This window comes from Drosophila navojoa, chromosome 5 (assembly GCF_054131105.1).
Source record: "Drosophila navojoa isolate 15081-1374.11 chromosome 5, UAZ_NAV_1.0, whole genome shotgun sequence".
Lineage (NCBI taxonomy): Eukaryota > Metazoa > Arthropoda > Insecta > Diptera > Drosophilidae > Drosophila > Drosophila navojoa.
The window spans coordinates 15289322-15308746 of NC_142893.1; the positions used below are offsets into that span (position 1 = coordinate 15289322).

Sequence of the window (19425 nt, forward strand, 5' to 3'; positions counted from 1 at the left end):
GATAACCAGAGTTGTGATTCCCCACCGCAGGCACCTCACAATACATGTACGTGGAGTTTGTTACGTCGCCGGCGGGGCCGCTGCTCAATACGGGCTTTCATTTCAATGTGGGCAACTGGCCGGGGCATGTGGAGACGGCGGGCATCAAGCACGGCGTCTGCGACTGGCTGCTCAGCTCCGATTCGCTGAAGGACAGCAGCGCCAGCGAGGGCATATTCCTGAGCATCGCCCACTGGTATCCGCCCAACACCTCCTGCAGCTATCACATCAAAGGCCATCCCGGCGAAATTGTGCGGCTCTACTTTCCCAGGTGAGCATCATATGACGTATTTCTGATTTTTAACTGAAGGCAGCTATATCTCTGGCGCGAGAAATTAGTTGGGTTAGATAATATATATAGGTACAACTACTGATACCACTTAGGTAAGAGTAGGGCATTTAAAGTGGCTTTAAAATGGGTTTGGTTTTTGGATATTTCTATTAAAAATTGTGCCAACATACCAACAAATCCAATAAAATTTATTTTCCTTTTAATTCACCTTTAACATATTAAACATATCAATATCAGCCTTTGCTTGAGTCTCAAACACTAAGCTAGCTGCTATAAATATTTTTTTAATAAAAAAAAAAAAATAAATAAATAAATAAACAATAAAAAATTATATAGAGTATATATTTTTAGTATAATTGAAAAAAAAAATAAAATTTAAAAATAAAAAAAGTATAAAAAACAAAATAACATATATAGTATATTTTTTATGTATAATTATAAACTATAGCATACATTTGGGCTGGCGTATTTTACATATTTTTATAGAGGCTCTGTAAAGTAGCAGCTTTTCATTTTGTAATTTAAGAAGGAAAAGACCATATATATAATAATAAGCGAAACAGTCTAAATATATTTATTATTTATTTTTTTAAATAACAAATAAATTAATTTTATTTATTGTTTTATTATTTTTAATTTTTTAATTTTATTATTTTTTTTAATATTTTATTATTAATTTTTTATTTATTTTATTTATTTTATTTTTTATTTTATTTTTTATTTTTTATTATTTATTTTTATTTTTTAAATTATTTTATTTTTTATTATTTATATTTATTTTTTAATTAAATTTATTTTGTATTAAACTTTTATATATATTTTATTTCTTATTTATTTCTTTTATTTCTTAATTCTACATTTACATCTAATAGGGTATATGCATTTTTTTATATTTATAAATATTAAATAAAACCCTCTTCAGTTAATGTCATAAAAATAATAATATAAATTAAGTTATTATTACAAAAAAATAAATAAATATAATTATAAATAAGTTAAATTAGAAATAGCTCAAATGACATTTTTTATTTATTTAATTTATTTAATTTAATTTATTTATTTCTTTAGTAATCATTTGTACTTTTCATTAACAAGCTTTCATTTTCCTTTAGTGGCAGCCCTACCTAGGTCTACATAAAACTTAAAAACAAAAAAAATTTAAAATCTATGCCTAGATTACATATATGTTTATGATTACTATTCTTACATTTTATTTATTTATTTATTTATTTTAATAATATTTTAATATTCAATATTTATTAACATTTTAAAGGCGATTGTTTTTTGCAAACTCTCATTTACTATTAGATCAAATCAATATGAACTAAACATTCACCTATTATTTTATTCAGATCTGAATAGTCATAATTTATATATAATGCATTTACCCTCACCAGATCAACATCCCCTCTTCAGCTAAACTCCTCTTCAGAGTGTCTTCTCCTCAAGACTTTTGCCCACGAAACTCGACAAGTATTTAATAATTTTGCAAAATATTCATAGCTGAAATGCTTCAGCAAGCTCTTATTTAGTTAACTGGCGTCTCTCGTATCAATTTCGCCAGCTCTTGTTGTTCCGTTCACTCGACAAAAGTTGAGTTTATTTCCCCCCCCCCTTCCCCGCACTCCAATGCGGGGCATTGTCCGAGCTTCCATTCAAAAATCCAACGTCGTCGTCGACATTTCACTTAAAGTGCAAAGTTTTGTGGCTTTGTGGGCGTATGCGAATGTTTCATAAAGAAGGGGCCAAACCCCACTCCCCTTCCCACTGCTCTTACCTCTCCCCTCTCCACTCTGCAGTCTGCAATTCATGTTGGCGCTGCGCTCTATGCTGTAAGCGTATTTTAATGAAATTTGCCGCAAAGATTTATGTGACATTTTAATTTAACGTGTCGAGTTGAAGTTGTTCTTTATATACATATATATATTCTATATACATATATATATATTTTTTAACTTTGTGTTACGCCCAGAGTCACATACTTTCTTTATCCCTGCGTCGTCGGCGTCGTCGGGCCGTTGTTTGTGTCTGGATCCTGAATGCTCGGAACTTTTGTGCAAGTGTCGCATTGGTCCGTGCATTCTGAGTTTGCATTCAACTGAATCTGCTTGGCGCCCTCTGCACCGCCCGGATGGGGAAATATTTTATTGTGCTGCGGTTTTGCGGGCTTCATTTCGACTCCTGGCAGCGGCCGCCCGGCCTGCCGAGGATCTGGCCTGGGGCAGTCGCCAAGACGATGGCAAAGTTTCGCAACTCTGACATTTCGAGGACACTGATGGCTCGCTCCGTTTTCTCGTAAATTGAATGCCATCGAAGGGTTGAGCAGCAAACAGCGGGATGCTGCTCAATCGGCACGGGGCACTGTGCATATGCATTTCTGCTCTCTGTTATTTTCAAGTAATTAAAAGTTATCACTGCAGCAAGCTTTGATATTCTTTGGGTATGGGATGAAGAAGTTGTTGAAGCATATATATATTTAATTGGAAATTTTGAAAGGAAATTGCGACTTATATGTTATATAGAATATATGGATATAGCAGAAAATATAAATAAAAATGTTTATAGGAAAACTAGCTGCTATTATCTTTGCATTTATTATATTTCTAGTCCCAGCAGGAGCCAAACTCTGTCCTACAACTACTCTAGACAAGATCTACTTTCACACTTGCTTGTCATAAATCTTCCACTACTAGTGCTACTAAGAAAGTACTACGCTCTATCTCTCTCTCTCTCTTTACCGATATCTCTCTCTCTCTCTCTCTCTCTCTCTCTCTCTCTCTCTCTCTCTCTCTCTCTCTCTCTCTCTCTCTCTCTCTGTAAATTCCACTCATTTAACACATTCGCTAGTTGAAACGCAGCTTAAATAACTATTTTACTGCAAGTTTTCGAAGCAGTTCACTCTTTCTCTATCTCGGTCAAAATTTCACAATTAACTGTATGTAGAAATATGTAGCTGAATATGTCCAAGTATTATGTAGCATATTTCTTTGTAAATACTTATGAAACATATATAAACTTCTGGCATTTTCACATCAGAAAAAAATCATATCCAGAAGCCTCTCTTAATATTTCCAATTACCTCCGCACGTTTAGTAATACAGAATAAAAAGAAAGCAACGTTCCCCTCTGTAAATCTGTTATGGGAATTTGCTCTGATCTGCTGTAGCATAATATATGGCTGCAAACAGCGCTGTCAAAGTTCTGCCAGAGTAACTGCAACGATTTCAGTGCATTTGACCATGATGCAACCTTATAATTTATGCACAGAATGTTGCAAAACATTGCCAAGTTTTGGCTGACAAAACTGCAAAGAAAACTCTGTGTGTGCATGGCCAACATCAGACCCAGAGACACAAACACACACGCAGACACACACACACACACACACATAGACACACGCTCGTGTAGAGGGAAAAACTGAAGTAAAATATCAAACAAGTTTTTGCCAAAAGATAAATATTTATGTCCACCTACAAAACGAGCAGAACTACTAAGCCCGGAAAACTTGAGCGCACGTTTACACCGATTGCCATTAAGAGTTCAGAAGTGGGCGACACGATTTCGTGATTACATTGCACAAAACGCAATACACCCAACTGCAGCGGATGCTGAGAGAGTGAGAGAGGGAGAGAGAGGGAGAGTGGGAGAGAGAAGCATCTGTGTGGGTGTGTGTGGTTGCTTTCTTTTATTGAGTACATTTTGTGGGTACAATTGGGATCATTTCAAGATATTTGAATTCAGTTGGGACTATTCTGATACGTTTCGGTACATTTGAAATGGGTGGGGAAAGAAAACGGAGTAAGATTTTATTTATTGAGCACATTGGGATATGGCTTCAATTTGGTACACTCTGAGTCAGTAGAGTACACCTTTTAATTTTGATTATTTGAGCATTATTTGGAGTACACTTAATGCCATTTAGGTACATTTATCTAGAATGCAATTAATGCCATATAGGTACAGTTCTTTGAACTTTGGTAAATTTAAGTTTAGTTTTAGGTACATCACACACATAGGTACATTATAATCTGCTGAATCTGGCTTTGTATTTTCGTTCATTTCAGTATATTTTAGTATAGTTTTGGGTAACTTATATTATTACAGTATTAAGTTTATTATGAGCTGGCCATCGGCTAAAGTATGCTAAAAGGCGTTAGTATATTTTACAATACATACTCCAATTCAATTTAAGCTATAAATAAAAATATTACTTCTATCTGTTTTATGCATAAAATCAAACATAACAAACACTTCTTCTAATTATTCCCATTACATATTAAAAGGTACATTTCTAGTATTTTTGAGAAAAGCACACACACACACGCATGAAATTATTTATACCAAATATGGACTTTTAGTTAAGCATAATAAATCATTTAATGCAGTTTCTTATCAATAATAATTTTTTATTATTATTATTTATTATTATTAGTAAATTATCTATATATTACATTCATTTCTTATCAATAATAATTTTTTATTATTATTATTTATTATTATTAATAAATGATCTATATATTAAATTCAAATTTGATAACATATTTATACAAAAACAAATTTGAAAACTAATAATAATTAAATAAAAATTATAATAAATATAAATAATAAATAAAATAAAATTATAATAATAAACAACAAAAATTAAAAAATAAATAAATAAACATAAAAATAAAATAAAATATGCTTTGGTACACTTCCATTTCAATTTTGGTACATTTGCAAGTTCCTCGCTTACAGCATCCATATACATACTCATGCATACGTATACCTATGTATATATGCATATACTTTTTCCCCAAAATAGCAACTGTGATGTACGGTTAGTTGATGGCCAGCATTGCCGTTGCAGCAGCAAAAGTTCAAAGTAGACGAAATGGCATAGAAGGAGAAAATTGCGTGCGCTCTGCACAAATTTTCGTACTTTAACGATAAGTTTTTGTCTTTGCTGGTTGCTGATTGTTGTTGTTGCTGTAGTTGTTGTTGCAGTCGTTGTTGCTGCTGTTGTTTTTCTACTGCTCGTTGCCAACTTCACTCAAGTTGCTGCCACGCCCATGACAACAATTGCACGCCCACACGGCCCTTTTGCCATAGTCGTTGTTGTTCCCAATCCTTGAGAGCTTCACTTACATGAGAAAGATTCAACTTGGCTGCTTTAACTGTTGCTGCTACTCCTGCTACTCCTGCTGCTGCTGCTGCTACTCCTGCTACTCCTGCTGCTGCTGCTGCTGCTGCTGCTGCTGCTGCTGCTGCTGCTGCTGCTGCTGTTGCTACTCCTGCTGCTACTCCTGCTGCCTGCTGCTGCCTGGTGTCTAGACACTGTCGACATTGTTTCCAACAAACTTGCTCATTTAAGTAACATGTCATTCCTGCACCTTGTTTTTTGGGCTCTCTGCTCTAAGTATCTGTTACTCTTTCTTTCTGTCCATATCTCTCTCTCTCTTTCTCACTCTGTGCAGTTTTTTTTATAGTGCGCTACCTTTTCGTAGCGGCTAACTGCGCTGTTAATTCCTTCAAGCATCCTTAGCTACAACTATATATATATATATATATATATTTGTGTATGTGTGTATGTTAGCCCTTACATATATACATATATACTCGATATATATACTTTTCAAGTAAAAGTTTTCATTAGCTAAATCAATGATTTTTAATTCTTAAAACTAGCTACATAGTTACTTAGATTTATTATATATGATATCTTTGTTCATCTGGTATTTTATAAAGATTTTTACTAAGCGCCAATAGCTCTTTAATAATAAATATTCATGTATGTGTATATATTTGATCAGTAAAAATATCGGTATGACTCTTAGCTTGACTTTAAGTTAGGAATGTGCAATCTAGTTTGTTTTGACCTTAAAGTGACCTTTATGAAAAAACTTTAAACAGATTTATTTCATTGCATATATATATAATTTTTTTATTCAGTCTTGTACATCAATTTCTCTATCTATGATTAAAATGTCTGTAGTTATTGAGAACGAAAATCTTTATTTAATAGTTGAGAATTGTACAATATTTTCAATTAGGCCAATTGAAGAGCTTGAAGTGAATCCCCTTAACTGAATTCCACTAGTCTGTGTCCCCACTCGCTCTCTCTCTCTCTCACTCCCTCACTCTCTCTCTCTTTCTCTCTCTTCAACCAACCTTTTCCTGCCTCCCTCTTCCATCTTCCACCAACAAAATATGTAAACTAAAATCGGCTCTACCAAAACCAAAATCCGCCCCCTCCAAAAAAAAAAAAAAAAGATAAGATAGACAGGTCATAAAAAAGGGGCACGCCTACGCCTTAAGCAGGACTCGACACGCGACAGGACACGACACCAATTGACTGCCATATGCACATAACTAAGCAGTTGCTCCCCAAACAGTTGACAACGGACCCGCGAGGCGGTCGCGGCAGAAGGGGGGTGGGGGAGTGGGGGCCGCAGTGTTTGGGGCTGCGACCTGATCGTCCGACTGCTGTCGCATTGCATATTTTATGCGGCTGACGGGGCGAAAGGTGGGCGTGGCTGTTGTGTGTGTGTGTGTTTCATTTTATTTTTTTTTATGTTTTTTGCAGTTCTGCTGAATAAACTCCCAACTGAGTCAGCAGAACTGGAACTAGAACTAGGCTGCTAACGGATTATGAGGACATGCCGCAGGACGTCAGGCTTAGTTTTCGAAGTCGCGTACGTGAATAACGGCATGGGCACGTAAAGGAGGAAGAGACTGATAGAGAGAGAGAGAGAGAGAGAGGGGGGGGGAGGGGGGGGGGAGAGGGGGGGGGGAGAGGGGGGGAGAGGGGGGGGAGAGGGGGGTAAAAAATAGTAACTCGCCTCCATTATGAATAGAAGTAACCGAGTAGAGCAAATGTAGAGCCAAACCGAGCTGAGCTGCGCTGCGGACGAATAAAAAGTCGTAATGTGGCAAATAAAAAACGTTGCGAAACGAAAATGAAATTGTGGCATGCCCGCTGCTCCTGATGATGGTGATTTGTCCTGTCCTGTCCCGTTCTGTTTCTTCTTTTTTTTTCTACTTTTTTTTCGTTTGCTTTTGACATTTGCCAACTTTGTGTGGGTTAATAAAATGTTGTATTATGTCATATATACTTTTTTTTTGTTGTTTTCTCTTCTCTCTATTTTTTTTTCGGGTACAGCGCAAATGTAATTGTGGAAAATCTGCTTAGCAGCAGTGGTCGACGCTGGTTACGTAAACTATTTTTGGTTTAGCTGGCGTGGTTGGTTTTTAGGTGAATGGGCTGACTGCCAAGAGATAATTGGAAAAGTTTTGCGCTTTAGTCATAAATATATAGAGAAAGGCAGAGAGAGGGGCAGCGCGAAAAACGGATCGAAAGGATGATTTGAATGAAATGCGAGATCTGAAATAAGTTAATTTATATAACACTGTTCATGATGAGTGCTGGACTGATGGAGCAAGCAGTGGGACGGAGGCTGACGGTGCTGACTGAGTGGGACATAGATTGAGAGAAGCACAGGGTGAATGAGGCACAGTCTGACTGATTTTTTAACCATTTAATTGTAGTTTAATTTTTATACCCTGAACCCACTGAAAATGGGATATCATTTTTTATTTATATTTGAATTTTTGCATTAATATAATTTATTTTTATTTTTATTTACATTTTTATTGTTATTTTATTTTATTTTTATTTTTTATTTTATTTTCTTTTTTATATACTTTTTTATTTTTCTTTTTCTTATTTATATAATTATTTTTAATTTTAGTTCAAACTAAAATTTATTAAGTTATTTTATTTATTAATTTTTTTTTTTTAATTTTATTTTTATTTTATTTGATCGTTATTTAAATTCTATTTACATTTTTATTTATTAATTCATTATATTTTTCTTATTATTATTTGATTTTTATTTTTCTTCTAAAAATAAAAATATTTAATATTTTTTAAATATTTATTTTAACTAAAATTTTATTTTTATTTTTGTTTTATTTTTATTTATTTATTTTCATTTTTTAAATTTTTATTTAAATATTTAATTATTTATTTTATTTTTCTTATTTATTTAATTATTATTTAATTTCTATTTATATTTTTATTTATTTATTTATTTTATTTTTCTTATTTATATAATTTTTTTTTTTTCATTTTAGTTTAAATATCAATTTATGAATTCGCAGCAATATATGACTATAATATTATTGATAGATTGATATGAAATGCCTCAAATAACTCTTTAAACAGATGCAGTGCAATTATATAAAAGGCATATTCTCGTCAACTGTGAAGACAGCTCGAATTTCATATTCTATTCTCATGCAGTCAGCCGAAATTTCCAGGCAAGCTGCACAATGATATTTTATTACTTTAACCTCAGACAGTTGACGCCATGAAACGCTTTTGACTGTCATAAGTCGATTTATTGTGCTGGATGAATACTTTGAAAATTCCTCAATAATTTGCTAGATTCAACGTGCCAAAAATTTACTTTGGCCAACAAGCAATTTGCATTCATATTCCTCTTCTTCTTCTTCTTCTTCTTCTCCCTGTTCGTCTGCAACTGCGAATGCAGCTCACATCTAACGTGGCTACGTGTTTGTGCCCGTAAAAAGTGAGATTTTACCTGTTACCAGTCGGAATTTATATTAAATTGTGGCAGGAGGCAGCACGTAGAGGCTCGTAGAAAATATAGGAGTTGTGTATACAGTATACATATATACTGGGTAGGGGCTTGGCATTGTGCCAGAAGCCTCCGGCTTGGGGCTGCGTAGTTTATGATACGGATTCCTGATATTCCAATTGTCGTTCCGTTCCCATTGCAGTTTTCGCATCAATCGCATCGAGTCGCCCATACTGAGGTACGAGGGGGATTGCGGCGAGTCGCTGACCATCTACGACTCGGATCATGCGGATCCGGCGCGCATCATCAAGACCTTCTGCGACACCTTCTCGCGGCCCATGGAGAAGGTGGACTTTGTGAGCACCAGCCCCTCGCTCTACGTCCAATTCGAGTCGAAGACGGGCAGCTATAGCGGCAGCTCACTGTACTACTGGGCGCACTATGACTTCTTCAACAACACACGGTTCGGCGATCCGGTGCCCAACACGCTCTGCGACGAGGTCATGTACGCCTGGAAGCATCCGGGCGGACGCCTGCGCTCGCCGCTCAACTCCCTGATCTTCAAGCGAACCGGCGGCAGCGACGTCCGCTGCCAGTACAAGTTCGTGACGGATCGACGGCTCTACGCCCGCGCCATAATCGAGGTGAACTCGGTGTCGTTCAAGGAGCTGCCCTACAACAGCAACGCCTGCACGCGCTGCCACGAGGAGCGCGTGGACAAGCTGGTCATCTGGGAGGAGCGCGACAAGTTCCAGAACAACCTGGCCTGCTTCTGCGACAATATACCGCGGGCGGTGCGCGTCATCTCGTCGGCGGACCAGATGAATCTCGAGATGATTGTGCAGGGCCAGCACGCCATCACCTCGTACTTCAAGAATCCCAATCCGCTGTTCGAGGCGACCTACGAGTTCGCCCACGGCCCGCTGTGCGGCCCCATCACGCTGGGCCCCTCGCCGGATGGGGAGCTCGTCTTTCCGTACAAGAAGGCGCTGGCCATGGTGGCGGGCCCGATGGCGCCGCCGGAGCACCACTATCGGCGCGAGAAGTGCATCTGGGAGCTGAAGGTGGCCGCGCAACGGGATCTCTGGCTGAACCTGGAGAAGGCGCGCTTTGCCGAGCGCAGCTGCGAGAGCGCCAAGATCGAGGTCTATCTGGCCGGGCGCCTGGAGCCGCGCTTCGTCGTCTGCCCGGACAACATATCGCTGGCCCGCGACCTGCCCATCCTGAGCACCGCCGAGCTGGGCGCCACCGGCGCCGACCAGGAGCCGCTGCCGGTGCTCATCCAATACACGGGCGACGGTCAGCCGGGCAAGAACATCTTCCGACTGGTCTGGACCGAGCTGTTCCACTTGCCCCGCAATCCCGACGGTAGTCTGGCCGCGTCCCTGCTGCAGGATGGCGACTGTGACTTCCGCTGTCCCGGCGACACGCAGGTCTGCATACCGCGCCACCTGCTCTGCAACGGCATCGCCAACTGCCCCAATGTGACGCACACCTCGACGCTGGCCCAACTAACGCGGCACATTGAGTGGAATCTGGAACAGCTCGGGCTGCTCCACCATGCCGCCGCGTACCGCCAGCTCGTCCTGCACGACGAGTCCCCGGAGATCTGCCTGCGGCGCGATCTCAGCCAGCTGCCCTACGGCAAACTCTCGCTGCTCGCCCTCGGACTCTGCGCGATATTCGCTCTGCTCGTTGCCATACTGCGACGCATGTGCCGAGGGGCGCCGCAGCAGCCAGGGCTGCAGCAGCTGCAGGAGGATTACTAAGACTCCAGCTCGCTATCTCTTGAGTTGCTCCTGGCCAAGATTCAATGGATTCAGTTATGGAAGCTTTCAGCTCTTTGAAATGCATTTTCATTTTCAATTTTTATTCTTCTTTTCTTCTTCCATATTTATTAAATATTTATTCCACTGCCAATTGCCGTCAGTATTTCATTGATTTCTGTCTTTCTCCTCTCCAAACAAAATAAATAAAAAATAATAAAAAAAAAAAAAAAAAATACAAAAAAAAAAACATGCTTAATAGCAAGCACTTATATGTAAGTAGTTTTTGCAAAAACTGAACTCTATAAATTTCTCTCGTGACAGCTATTGAATATTAATTGAAATAATTATACGATAAACACTTGAAGCATGCAAAAAAATAAAATGATTAACTGCCCTGAATAAATTAATTAAGCATAAAATTGTCACGTGATAATTGTTGGAAGAGAAAAAAAAATAAAACAAAAATACAAAACAAAGGTAAAACGAAATACGAGCATAAAGAAACTAGAAACTAATTAAGGTAGACAGGTAAAACGATAAAAAAAATGAAATGACAGAAAAATACATATAAAAAAATTGTTGGTGGTTTTATTAGTTAATATATGTATCAATAAAATAAAATTGAATAAAATACAAAGAGAAAAACGTATAATTATTATCATTGGCAAATTGTCAATCTAAAAAAAAAAAAAAAGAAAAATAAAGTCGTACATAGGCAAATGCATACTCGAATAAATATGTATATAATGTACGATATACAATACATATATATATATATTTTTTGCACATAGATTTACCTAGACCATAAACGAAATGGAGATGAAATTGCATTTTAATTCGTGGTCGAAATTGTCCACAACTAAAAGGCAAACAAAATACAACTTTTCAATGAGAAACAAAATTAAATAAAAATATTAAAAACACAAATAAAAATCCTTTAAAACTTTCCCAAATAAAAAAGTTAAGAAACTTGTAAAATTCAGCCAAAAAATGGTTATAGAAATTAAGTGGTATTACTTAGATGTAAGTGGTATTATTATATGCATAGAACGAGAGAGTCGAAATGGCATTGCAGCGATCCAGAATCTTAAATGAAAGACCCAGCCTGTATAAGCAAAGCCTATAAGCACCCATTCATTAATGTTCTTTGCGTTGGAATTACAAAACTAAATAAATAAATTTTCATTTTCTATGAAAATACTCAACAAAAAAAAAAAAGAAGTCACATTTAAAAAACAAAAATTTGTATCAAATAGAAATTTCCATTTTATATTTTAAAGCTTTTAGTGAGGTCTAAAAATTGAATCTTATTTTTATAAAAGGCAACAAATAATTTAAAAAAAAAAAATTTGTATATTTTTTGTTTGTTTTGCATAAAAGTATAAAATTAAATAAGACATTTTTTAATATTTTTTTTTGTTTCGCATAAAAGTGTAAAATTAAATAAGACATGGCTGAAAAATAATTAAATTTTTGAATTAATTATTAATTTATTTTATTTTTAATTAAGCAATACATTTTTTTAATAATTAATTTATTTTATTAATATTTATTTTTATGTTTTATTTATTTTTTCTTTTTTATGTTCATTAAAAAATCAAAAATAAAACTCCATTTAATAGCAATATTCTTAGCATACTAGAAAATAAATTTGTTTTTATTCATAAACTCTGTTTATTTCGATTGACTTTCAGTTCAATTTGATTCAATTTCAATTTCAATTAAATTTCAATTTACTTTGACAATCAATTAGGTTTTCTAGACTAGACTAGACTTGAGATCTGAAGTTCTGCTTTTACAAATAGTTTGAGCAATTTTTTTACAAATTCAATGAGCATCAAACCTAAGCATTATTTCAAAGGCTAAACAACACAGTGATTGCTCGCTTTTAAGCTATCATAGAGGAGTCTTAGTAACAATAATTCCTACAAGTGAGTCTCACATTAACACTCAAAGGCCTCTAAGCATATAGCAGGACTTATCCATAGAGAAAAATCCAAACGCTCTTTTCCTACTAATAATATATAAAGCCTTTTAATTACCATTATTTATTGCCAATGGCTCAACTCGTTATAAAACTCTTTAAGTCATAAAATTCCTGAAAGTTGGAAAAACTAACCATGAATAATACTTTTTAAAAAAAGAAAATTTATTTTTGTTTTTAATAACTCTTTCTCCTCACGAAAATCAGTTTTAACTCTAATACCTCTCACTCGAATACCCTCTAGATAAAGCTTAACTAAACAAGGTGAAAACTAAGCATAAAATATAGCTGAAAATGAAATTCCAAATAAATAATATTAATAAATGAATTTTTAAAAATTTTCCCATGCTTTAATCCAAATGCGAATGCATCGCTGCAGTGCCAGAAAAATAAGTTACAGAGATTTACCCACAACAATAATGAAACGAGAGAAAGAAAAACAAAAAACGAAACGAAAAAAAAAAATAGAGAGTAGAACACATAATTTAGATGTACGTCAGAATTAAATGTAAGAAATTGAAAATAAAATACAAAAATAATAAAAAAACAAAAACAAAGAGAAAAACGCAATTGGGGGTAAGGAAGTGACGGTAAATTTGTAATTGAAAGGGGGATTTCGGGAGGCAAAGCAGTTGGCAGCACCGGCCGATGATGCGACCCTGGTCGGCAGCTGTCAAAGAGGCGAGGCGAGGACGAGAAGACAAGTAAACAGAAGCTCAAAAAGGCTAGCAAATGCGAGCAAACGCGAAGAAAACGAAGCCACAGCGATTTATATGTCAGCTGGCCCAAACCGAAACCGCTCGTCAGGGGGCAAAGGCACTGCTGTCAAATAGAAGGGGACCGGGTCCGATTCTGAAAAACAGACGCAGATAGCGACGCGCATGAAAAAGCAAATTCGTTGAAATTTATAAACGCGATAATCAACACACAAAAAAAAAAAAACCCAAAAAAAAAAAAAGAAAAAGAAAGAAAAAATCGGCGTAAAATCAGCGCGAATCTTTGAATACCATTTGATATCTAGCCTAGATCCAGAGCCAAAAGCCTAATTCTTCATGGAGCGCGCTGCAGTGCCACGGGGCAAACGGCCCAGAGTCCAGGTCTCCATGGACGACAAGGAGCGCGCCATCGCTCGCATACGCAACGGCGAGACCAAGGCGGGCATCTCGCGCGAGCTGGGCGTGCCGGAGTCGACGGTGCGCGGCTGGGTGAAGCGGGCCGATCAGCGCATGGCGCGCGAGGCCAACGAAGGTAAGAGAGACTATATATAACCCATTTTCCTATATATGTATATATATTTGGCTAGGCTCTGCCACTCCCTCGCCGCCGCTGCTGATGACGCACTCGCTGAAGCTGCCCGCCAAGCGGGACAGCAATGGGCAGATGCGCACCCGCTCCGCGGCGCCCATGAACGTGGCCGTGCCGCTGCCCATGCAGCTCTTCCAGCAGGCGGCCAACAGCCAGCTGCAGCTGAACGGCTGGCTGCACATCTTCAATGCGGGCATTCTCAACTTTACGCTGATTGCGACCGCCGCCTATTTGAGGGCGCGCACGCGCGGCACCACGGATCGCCAGTCGCTCTGGCAGATCATCTGCGAGTACGTGGACGAGGCTGGGCGCAATGTGGCCGCCAATGGGGGGCAGTATGTGCCCGCAGGAGCAGCAGCATTGCCAGCATTGCCAGCAGCAGCAGCAGCAGCAGCTACAGCAGCAACAACAGCTGCACGAACAACAACAACAACAACAACAGCTGCAATGGGACGCAGCGGCGGCTTTGTGGCACCACGACTGCACATTACGGCCGAGGATGACGAGGAGGCCGAACTGGAGCCGAGTCCATGAGAACCGCAACGATTCGATTTATGTACCTGGATATGCAAATAAAACGCCCGTCAATGGGATTATGTTGTTTAAAGCAAATAATTGCATTTTAATTAGCAGCGAAATAAGTGCGATAATTGGCTCACGGGTCGGGAGTCCAGTTGCCCCCACTACTCTCCCCCCTCTCTCTCTCTCTCTCTCTTTCTCTCTCTGTGTATCTGAATCTGATGCGGCTGACTTTATTAACCATATTATTATTTCATTTCATTGCATGTCATGCAAATTTCCAATTGAAATTGTTGTCGTTGTTGTCGTTGTTGTTGTTATCCTGTCGTGCTCCCCCTCACCTCTCTCTCTCTCGCTCCCACCCGCTCTCTGTCGCCGGTCAGAGTCACGTAATTAAGCGGTTTTATTTGCGGCTTTGCCACACATTAATTGCGTATGTTAAATGTAAAATTTATTTAGTATACCAAAAAAAAAAAAAAATAATAAAAGAATTCACAATATATAAATATATATATATTTTTGTATACATATTTTTTTTATTCATTCACATTTGCATTTTTAGCTGCGGCTCGCCGTTCGCTTGACTGCGGATTAAACATGAATTCGTTTTAGTTTTTATCAAAGTTTTATTGGATTCCTTTTTTTTAAATTTCTTTTTGATCTCTTGCACAATTAAATATGAGCGCAAAAAATGGAAAGTATTTCAGTGTCAGAATATATTAATTTTATCGAATTCATAGGCCATTATTATGTGTAATTAATTGAGCTTGTCGACAGCTCTAGGAATTCGATTTATAGACACATTTTCATATAGTTTACAACCGACTTAACAGACAAATATGAAAATATGACAGTGCTGTAAAATCCAATTTGACAATTTATTATGTTGTATAGGACTATAAATTACTATTCATATTCTTATAGGAATATGAGCTCCTCTTCCTATTCCTTAGCGGCTTGAGCACTTACTTAAGAATTGGCAAATAGAGAATCTCAACTCAACTAGAGTTTTTTATCCAGATATATTATATAGAAAAATGGTATAAAGTATATAGTATATAGATATATAGTATATAGATATAGATATAGATATATGGAATATAGATATATAGTATATAGATATAGATATATGGAATACAGATATGTAGTATATAGATATAGATTTATGGAATATAGATATATAGTATATAGCATATAGATATAGGTATATAGTTATTTTCATTAATTTGTAGATTGCACTAATGGATAAGGATAAGGATAGATAAGGATAAGATTACCTCATTTCTAAAAAGTAACTTTCAAAAAGTTTAACCGAGAGGTGCTTTAAGAAAGAACAAATTTCATAGCATAATCAATAAATCTATGCCTATTTCTACATCAAAAATATATTAATAATAATAATAATAATAATAATTCAAAATCCTAGGGTGCAAGAGGCCAATTTTATTTATCCATTTACATAGCATTTCTTTCAGAGGTTTTTTTTGGTTTATCGCGATTTTTGATTAAGTTGGGGTACTAATTATCAAGACTCGACTGTATTATATTGCTTTTATATAGACAAATATACTATGCATTATAAATATATATATATATGTATTCTTAATGAAAGATTAAAAATCCCCATAACAAACCATGTTCTAGAGCTAAATCTATACAATAGACACCTTCTTCTCAACTTTGTATCAGAGTTTAAACTGTTGCCTTATGCTTAGCTGTCTAAAATTAACTGTTAAATAAACTTGATGAGACTTAGTAGTAGTATCACAAAGCAACACCGCCTAGGTAATCATTCTCTATCTCTCTCTCTCTCTCTCTCTCTCTCTCTCTCTCTCTCTCTCTCTCTCTCTCTCTCTCTCTCTCTCTCTCTCTCTCTCTCTGTCTTCCTCTCTCTCCCCTCCTCTCTATGAGCAGAGTCCAATTACTTTGAGGCATATGCAGGCTACATAAAGTGAAACACCTAATTGAAGGCTAATCAGAGGCGAGCGTTTCACTCGCTATTTACCTTTGCTACGACGAGGATTTCTTTTGGGCAAGCCAAGGGCGAACCCAGAGTGACAGAAAGAGAGAAAGAGAGAGAGGGAGAGGGAGAGGTAGCTTAGCAAACTAAGCCAATATCCAGTGGGCAATGTAGCACGCAGCGATTATCCGGCAGTTCATCGAAAAATATTACTTCCTTAACACGAAACTTTTTCCATTTTCATTTTCCACGCCGGACCATAAAAAATATGGAAAAAGGGCGGCCCAAGAAAATGGCGGCTGCTGCAGGCGCCGTGTCTAACTATGGAATATGTATGTGTATGTATGTATGTGTGTGTGTGTGTGTGTGTAGGGGATTTGGTTTGTTTTGCGGATTTCTGGCGATTTTCGGAATCTTTTTTTCTTGTTTCTTTTTTTTTTCTTGCGGTGGAGCAAGTCGAAGTCGTCGGTCTATCAAAGTTGATTATCGTGAAATATTTTGCAGGCCCGAATTGAGCTGGAGATTTGTGCGTGGCCTGTGGCCTGTACCTGATTTAGCGCATAAGCCGCAGGGATTTGCGAGCCAGATTGGCCAAGCCGGAGCAGCAGGCGGAGCAGCATTGATTAACTTGATGAAAAAGTGCAGCAGAGCAAACGCATAAACGCATTGTGGCATGTGAGCCGGAGCTGCCTCCACGTGGCCAAGTCATAAAGGTGTGCGCCACGCTCTTAATGGCCTGCAATAGGAACGGCAACTGAAGCTGGGCGAACGAGGCAGCGAGCATCAGTCCAAGCAGAATGGACGCAATTCCAATTGGAATTGCGGTTGGCAGTTGCACAGGCAGGCCCCAACGCTCACCTGGCCATGGCTGGAAGTCATAAATCAAATACGTTTAATTAAACTTTTCCACGTGCCGCCCGAAGGGGGCGATGCGGGCGACGAGGGGCGTGGCAACTAAGTAAAAATGCAATTAGAAGTGGCATTGGTCACGTTTGCCAGCGATGTGCATAATGTTTGCAGTTCCAGTCGAGAATTGTGAGCCATTGTGAGAGAGAGAGAGAGGGAAGAGATAGAGAGAGACGCCCAAAAGTATGCTATAATTTGCAAACAGTGCACCACAAAATTAAACTAATCGAACGTCGAGCCATCGAGTTGTCTGTTTTATCCACACTCGAAATTCGATCATCGAAAGTCAACAGCTGAACGAGATTAGTAAACAAACAGTTAATATTGCACTCTATGTCTGCTTAATGGAATGCTCTGAAAAGCTTTCGATTTGCTGCTCCTCATGTGTGGAGCAGTCGATGAAATCAATTAATGAACCAAGCTGCATTAGTGAGTAGAAGTACAAATATATATATATTTTAACTTGAATATGCATATATTCTTTAAATATAAAGTAAATGGAATATAAAGCAAATAAATAAATATAAAATAAGTAAATAAAATAAGTTGGATATTTCATATTTGGAATAAATGTTGTTAGCTATATTACTTTGATATAAAAAATAAATAACAACAAAAATTGCTTTGCTTAAAGTTAATTTACGATTTGCAAAAAATGTATAGATTTTTATTTATACTGATTTTTATGATTTTTTTCTACTTTTAACTTTATCAGTTAATTGTTTCGTGAGATATTTAAAATTAAAGATTTTTATTTATGTTTTACAATGATTATTTGATTTTTTTTTTTCACTTTTAACTTCAACAGTTAAATATTTTGTGCGCTTTTTAAAGTTAATATAAGATTTACAAAAAGTTGTATGGATTTGTATTTATATTTTTCCATTATTTTATTTTGTTTTACTTTTAATTTCATCAGTTGAATATTTTGTTTACAAATATTTGTTTTGTTTTTATAAAAAATTTTTATTTTATTATTATTATTTACGTTATTGATAATTTTAAGCTTAGGCTGCACTTTTGTAAATATCTCAATCGGTTCAGTTCTTGACAAACTAAATCTTCAATCTATAACTTACTAGTAGTTTTTTTTATTTTATTTTATTTATTTATTTAAACGTTGAATTCATACAATGCAAATATCGTAGCTTGACAACACAGTTAGAAAATAATATAAATAGCCTCTAACTATCTAGTTATTAATAATTAATTTAAGTGAATATTATATGATTAATTTGCATTTGAAGTTGATAAAAAAAAAGCTAAATATTAACCGTAGACACTGTATATATAAATACATTTTTTTTTTATGGAAAATATTTAACCTGAAGAACATAATTGAGAGCCTTATTAGCAAATTCAATATTTACATAAATAGAGTCCGATCTGATTTTAAGAGTAATACCAATATAGCATAATGTTTAGCTATATTATACTATTATATTATACTAATAAAATCACAAAAATAAATTAATATTCAAAATAAAAAGGTATTTTAGACTGTTCATAATGCAGTTCGAAACCCTAAAGCCCAGCTTCTGCCTAAATTAACGAAATAACCGAAAAATATATATAGAAAATAACAGTTAGTTGGTTCATGAACAATTTCTTGGCAGAACTCAAAAATTTGGTAAAGCAGCAAGTGCCAACTATGCTCGCTCGCTCGCTTGGGCCAACAAAGTGTGAGAATGTCCAAAAACTATGGCGAAACTTGTTAAAACTAAATAAATAAAGAAGCCGAGCCACAAATACACTAACAGCGGCTGTAAATCATAGGGCAAAACATTTTGCCACCTTTAAACTAAAAACTGAGCGAGCTGGCAGCAGTGAGAGTGGGCGAGGCGGAGAGGAGGAGAGGAGAGATGGAGAGTCCTCTCGGCTGCTGGGTTGAGTCATTGCAAAGGAAATCACGCAATAAACTAGGGGCGAAAACAAAACTTTAACTACTTTTTCCGTTAGCCGCGAAACTCAACTGGAAAAACTTTTTGAAACAATACAATTTATATTTATGCGATGTCGACGAGGACGAGGACGACGATGAGGACGACGATGAGGACGAGTCGACGGTG

General features: G+C 36.8%; 2 protein-coding genes across 5 annotated transcripts in view; both read left to right on the top strand.

Annotated features, from left to right (window-relative positions):
• Nucleotides 1-11386, top strand: part of LOC115565063 (uncharacterized) — a 91954-nt gene extending 80568 nt beyond the window's left edge. For all 4 annotated transcript variants that reach the window (XM_089260929.1, XM_089260931.1, XM_089260928.1 and 1 more), the window contains exons 8-9: nt 31-310; nt 9116-11386. In XM_089260929.1, coding sequence (XP_089117055.1) covers nt 31-310; nt 9116-10682 — 1847 coding nt within the window. In that variant the 3' untranslated portion in view covers nt 10683-11386. The remainder of the gene's footprint in view (nt 1-30; nt 311-9115) is intronic.
• A 906-nt stretch (nt 11387-12292) lies between these two features.
• dany (distal antenna-young) lies at nt 12293-14605 on the top strand. Its single transcript, XM_030390029.2, has 2 exons — nt 12293-13914; nt 13970-14605. The coding sequence occupies exons 1-2, from the start codon at nt 13719-13721 to the stop codon at nt 14503-14505; spliced, it is 732 nt and encodes a 243-aa protein (XP_030245889.2). The 5' UTR covers nt 12293-13718; the 3' UTR covers nt 14506-14605.
• The last annotated feature ends 4820 nt before the right edge of the window (nt 14606-19425 follow it).

Bases quoted from the DNA above. Each gene is read 5' to 3' on its own strand.
- dany (XM_030390029.2), top strand. From the start codon at position 13,719: ATGGAGCGCGCTGCAGTGCCACGGGGCAAACGGCCCAGAGTCCAGGTC. The intron at 13,915-13,969 runs GTAAGAGAGACT...ATATTTGGCTAG, and splicing joins GGCGCGCGAGGCCAACGAAG to GCTCTGCCACTCCCTCGCCG.